The sequence below is a fragment of the Etheostoma cragini genome, chromosome 15 (genome assembly GCF_013103735.1).
Source record: "Etheostoma cragini isolate CJK2018 chromosome 15, CSU_Ecrag_1.0, whole genome shotgun sequence".
Taxonomy (NCBI): Eukaryota; Metazoa; Chordata; class Actinopteri; order Perciformes; family Percidae; genus Etheostoma; species Etheostoma cragini.
The window spans coordinates 23923067-23927292 of NC_048421.1; the positions used below are offsets into that span (position 1 = coordinate 23923067).

A 4226-nucleotide genomic window follows, 5' to 3' on the forward strand; every position below is an offset into this window, starting at 1 on the left:
AAAGTCATAGTATAATATGTTAAAAAAAGTCATAGTATAGTATGTTGAAAATAGTCATAGTAGTCTTTCAAAAAAAAATCATATTATAGTATGCTTAAAAAAGTCATTGTATACTATGACAAAAAGGTCATAAAAAGTCATATTATAGTATCTAGAAACAGTCATGAAAAGGTCATAGTATAGTATGTTGAAAAAGTAATTGTATACTATGACAAAAAAGGTCATAAAAAGTCATAGTATAGTATCTCAAAAAAAGTCATAGTATAGTATGTTGAAAAAAGTCATAAAAAGTCATTAAAAAAAAACTCATAACAAGGTCATAGTGTAGTATGTCAAAAGAAGTCATCAAAAAGTCATAATATAATATGTTGAAAATAAGTCATAGTATAGTATGTTGAAAACAGTCATAAGATGTCATAATATATGTTGAAAAACGTCATTGTATACTATGACAAAAAAGGTCATAAAAAGTCATAGATATAATGTTAAAAAAGTCATAGTATATTGAAAAAATCCTAAGAAGACATAATATAATATGTTGAAAGTCATAGTATAGTAAGTTGGAAAAGTCATAAGAAGTCATAGTATAGTATGTTGAAAATAGTCATAGTAGTCTTTCAAAAAAATCACATTATAGTGTGCTGAAAAAAGTCATTGTATACTATGACAGAAAAGGTCATAAAAAGTCATAGTATAGTATATTGAAAAAAATCCTAAGAAGTCATAATATAATATGTTGAAAAAGTCATAGTATAGTAAGTTGAAAAAGTCATAAGAAGTCATAGCATAGTATGTTGAAAATAGTCATAGTAGTCTTTCAAAAAAAATCCCATTATAGTGTGCTGAAAAAAGTCATTGTATACTATGTAGAAAAAGTCATAAAAAAGTCATAGTATATATGTTGAAAAAAGTCATTGCATACAATTGCAAAAAAGGTCATACAAAGTAATTGTATACTATGAAAACAAAGTTCATAAAAAGTCTTAGTATAATATGTTGAAAAAGTCATGGTATAGTATCTCCAAAAAATCATAGTATGACTATCAGGAAAAAGTGAAGTAAAAACGTTATAGTATAGTATGTAAAAAAAGTCATAAAACGGTCATAGTGTAGTATGTCGAAAAAAGTCATCAAAAAGTCATAATATAATATGTTGAAAAAAAAGCATAGTATAGTATGTTGAAAAACAGTCATAAGAAGTCATAATATAATATGTTGAAAAAAGTCATTGTATACTATGACAAAAAAGGTCATAAAAAGTCATAGTATAATATGTTAAAAAAAGTCATAGTATAGTATGTTGAAAAAGTCATAAGAAGTCTCAGTATAGTATGTTGAAAATAGTCATAGTATAGTATGTTGAAAAAGTCATTAGAAGTCATAGTATAGTATGTTGAAAAAGTCATAAGAAGTCATAGTATAGTATGTTGAAAAAAAGTCATAAGAAGTCATAATATAATATGTTGAAAAAAGTCATTGTATACTATGACAATTAAGGTCATAAAAAGTCATAGTATAATATGTTAAAAAAAAGTCATAGTATAGTATGTTGAAAAAGTCATAAGAAGTCATAAAATAATATGTTGAAAAAAGTCATTGTGTACTTTGACACATAAGGTCATTCAAAGTCATAGTATATGAGGTAGAAAAGGGTCATAGGATAGCATGTTGAACAAAGTCATAGTGTAGTATGTCGAAAAAACAAGCCCCGGTCCAGACTGGGGACCGGACCTGGGGACAGAGTCTGCAGGGCCTACCTGGAGCTCTAACAATGTGTTCTCACCTGTTTGTAGAAAGCGTCTCCAAATGCGTCCTGAGGGACCTCCTGTGATGGGGTCTCACTTCCTCGCTCCATATGCAAATGAACACACATAACTGGTTTGTGTTTTTAGAAGGTCAATTGTTGTTTTCACATCAATCGAGTAAAAAATGAAAAGCGCAGCCCACGCCGGTCTGTGGGACGTATACAGTATATATACACTGGATTCAGCACGCAGATCTGAACCACCACCACAGTCCCAAAGATCCCCATATGTCCCCTAAACTGTCATGGAGGCAGTCTGCCCCCTGGTGGCTGAGAGACACTGCAGCATCCGTCTTACACCCTGACCCTGCTCTGAAAGTCCATTTAGTGATTTTAAGACAGGCAGTTCAGAATTTTTCAGGCGTCACATGTGAAGACCTGACGTCTGTCCTCATTTATCCGTCTTCGTCCTCTTATCAGGGGTGGGGTCGCGGTGGCTAGATATAATAGCGAGATATAATCCCTCCACCTAGACCTGGGTCTTCCCGAGGCCTTCTCCCTGCTTAGTGTTATTAAAAAAGACACACTATATAGATTGTCACAGAAGCTCCCATAACTCTGTCCCTCCCTTATGTCTGTCCTCAGAATGTCCACAAAGTGCTGACGACACCCAGCCTGTTTGACGGCGGGTAAGACACTCATAATATCTTAATCTTTAATATTTATTATTAGTTAGCCACAGCTGGGATGTTGGAGTCCTGCTGTAACACTGTATGTTTGTGTGTGTGTGTGTGTGTGTGTGTGTGTGTGTGTGTGTGTGTGTGTCAGGAGCAGCAGGTCGTCCCCGGGCACTGACAGCCCCGACACCCCGTCCCCCCTCCCTGACCCCGCCTTCCAGCTGGCTGTGGAGGCCAAAGAGCTGGTGGCAGGAGCCTGCTCCCCCCCCGCTGATGACAACGGTACACACTGCAAAACACTATCATTCTAAACTAAATAACATTTAATCATCCAATAATCATCATATGATTAGATTAATGTACTAAGAGACCCTGTTATACTGCTTTGGCATCAGAGTTGTACTCTTGGGCTTGAGCAGAATTGGAGAGAGATGTGTGTTTTTATTCTTTATACATCTATTACATACTTTACACTAACAACTACTTAACACAGTAGAAGATGGGGGAATTCCAAAAAAAGCATAACAGGGGCTCTTTAATGAATGCGTTACATGGTGATGTCACTGTGACTGACAGTCGTTGTCTGTCCTCTTGTGATGGCCCTGCAGTGTCAGTGAGTGCGTTGGAGGCAGCGCTGGGCCCAGATGTCGAGCCTCATCATATGTGAGCAGAGCGGGCCGAGAGAGAATCGGGGCAGGCTGGAGGAGCAGCTGAGCCCACCATGGACCACACCACAATACAGACTGGACCCCATCCAATACACTTCCTCAAAATAAGAACTTCCATACATTCACGTCGTCAGTTCAGTGACAGCTTGAACACAACACAGTCGATGTTTTAATGCCAAAGCTTGCTTACACGCATCAAATTAGTGTCTTCTTTTGAATTATTCCACAGTCTTTATGGAGGGCTCAGCGGCGGGGGGGGGGGGTTGCACTAAGCCTGGACCCGTGGACTCTTGCCGGTCACCCATCAGTACACATGTCTTTGGGAGAAGTTCTCTGCCAAATCGAAAGGCTGCTGGAATCCTAGGTTGTGTTACTCTGACAGGAGGTGGTGTTGGAGGCGCTGCATGCACACACACACACACACACAAACGCACAGATAGACAAATCAAACTGAAATAGTTTCAAATTGTGTTCATTATATTATTAAAATATAGGAAAAGGTTTGTAAAAAAACTGAAACCTGGCTGCTGAACCACTGGCCCGCTGTAAGGGGGGGGGTCTGACTCTGAGACAAGGAAGATTAATTTCTGACTTGAACATGAATATAACCACAAAGCGTCGCATGTGAACTTGGATGTGGTTCTGAAATATAAGCTAATAATAATGCCCTTTAATAAGCATCTGACTTACTATCAGCATTATTTACCAAAACTAAATGTTAAAGCACCAGCATATAACAAGAAACATTACTAAGAATTCAATTAATTTCTCTGTAATAATTAATAGAAATGTAACATATTGCTCAGTAACACAAACTGAGAATAAGCCCCATGTATTACAGCTCATACATCCATAACGGAGCAAGCGGTGTAATGCACCTTTAACAGTTAAGCACGTGGCTCCACAGGTAGCCTGTTTACAGGTGACTGCTCGTTGCTAGGAAACAACCTGAATATCAACACGTGGCTGCACAAGTAATAATAAACAATCTGCACATTTATCAGCTATGTAATCAGAAACACAACAATATTATCAAGGTGATATTTCACCGGGGTTAACCGTTACACTGGTAATTCTTACCTCCCTTACACACACACACACACACACTGCTGTAAACCATGTTCATACGCCCTGGAC

General features: G+C 37.4%; 1 protein-coding gene across 4 annotated transcripts in view; it reads left to right on the forward strand.

Moving 5' to 3' along the window:
* Positions 1 to 3432, forward strand: part of si:dkeyp-72e1.9 (syntaxin-binding protein 4) — an 85139-nt gene extending 81707 nt beyond the window's left edge. For all 4 annotated transcript variants that reach the window (XM_034894171.1, XM_034894172.1, XM_034894170.1 and 1 more), the window contains 3 exons: positions 2390 to 2433; positions 2573 to 2703; positions 3030 to 3432. In XM_034894171.1, the coding sequence (XP_034750062.1) occupies positions 2390 to 2433; positions 2573 to 2703; positions 3030 to 3088 (234 nt within the window). In that variant the 3' untranslated portion in view covers positions 3089 to 3432. The remainder of the gene's footprint in view (positions 1 to 2389; positions 2434 to 2572; positions 2704 to 3029) is intronic.
* Positions 3433 to 4226: the final 794 nt, after the last annotated feature.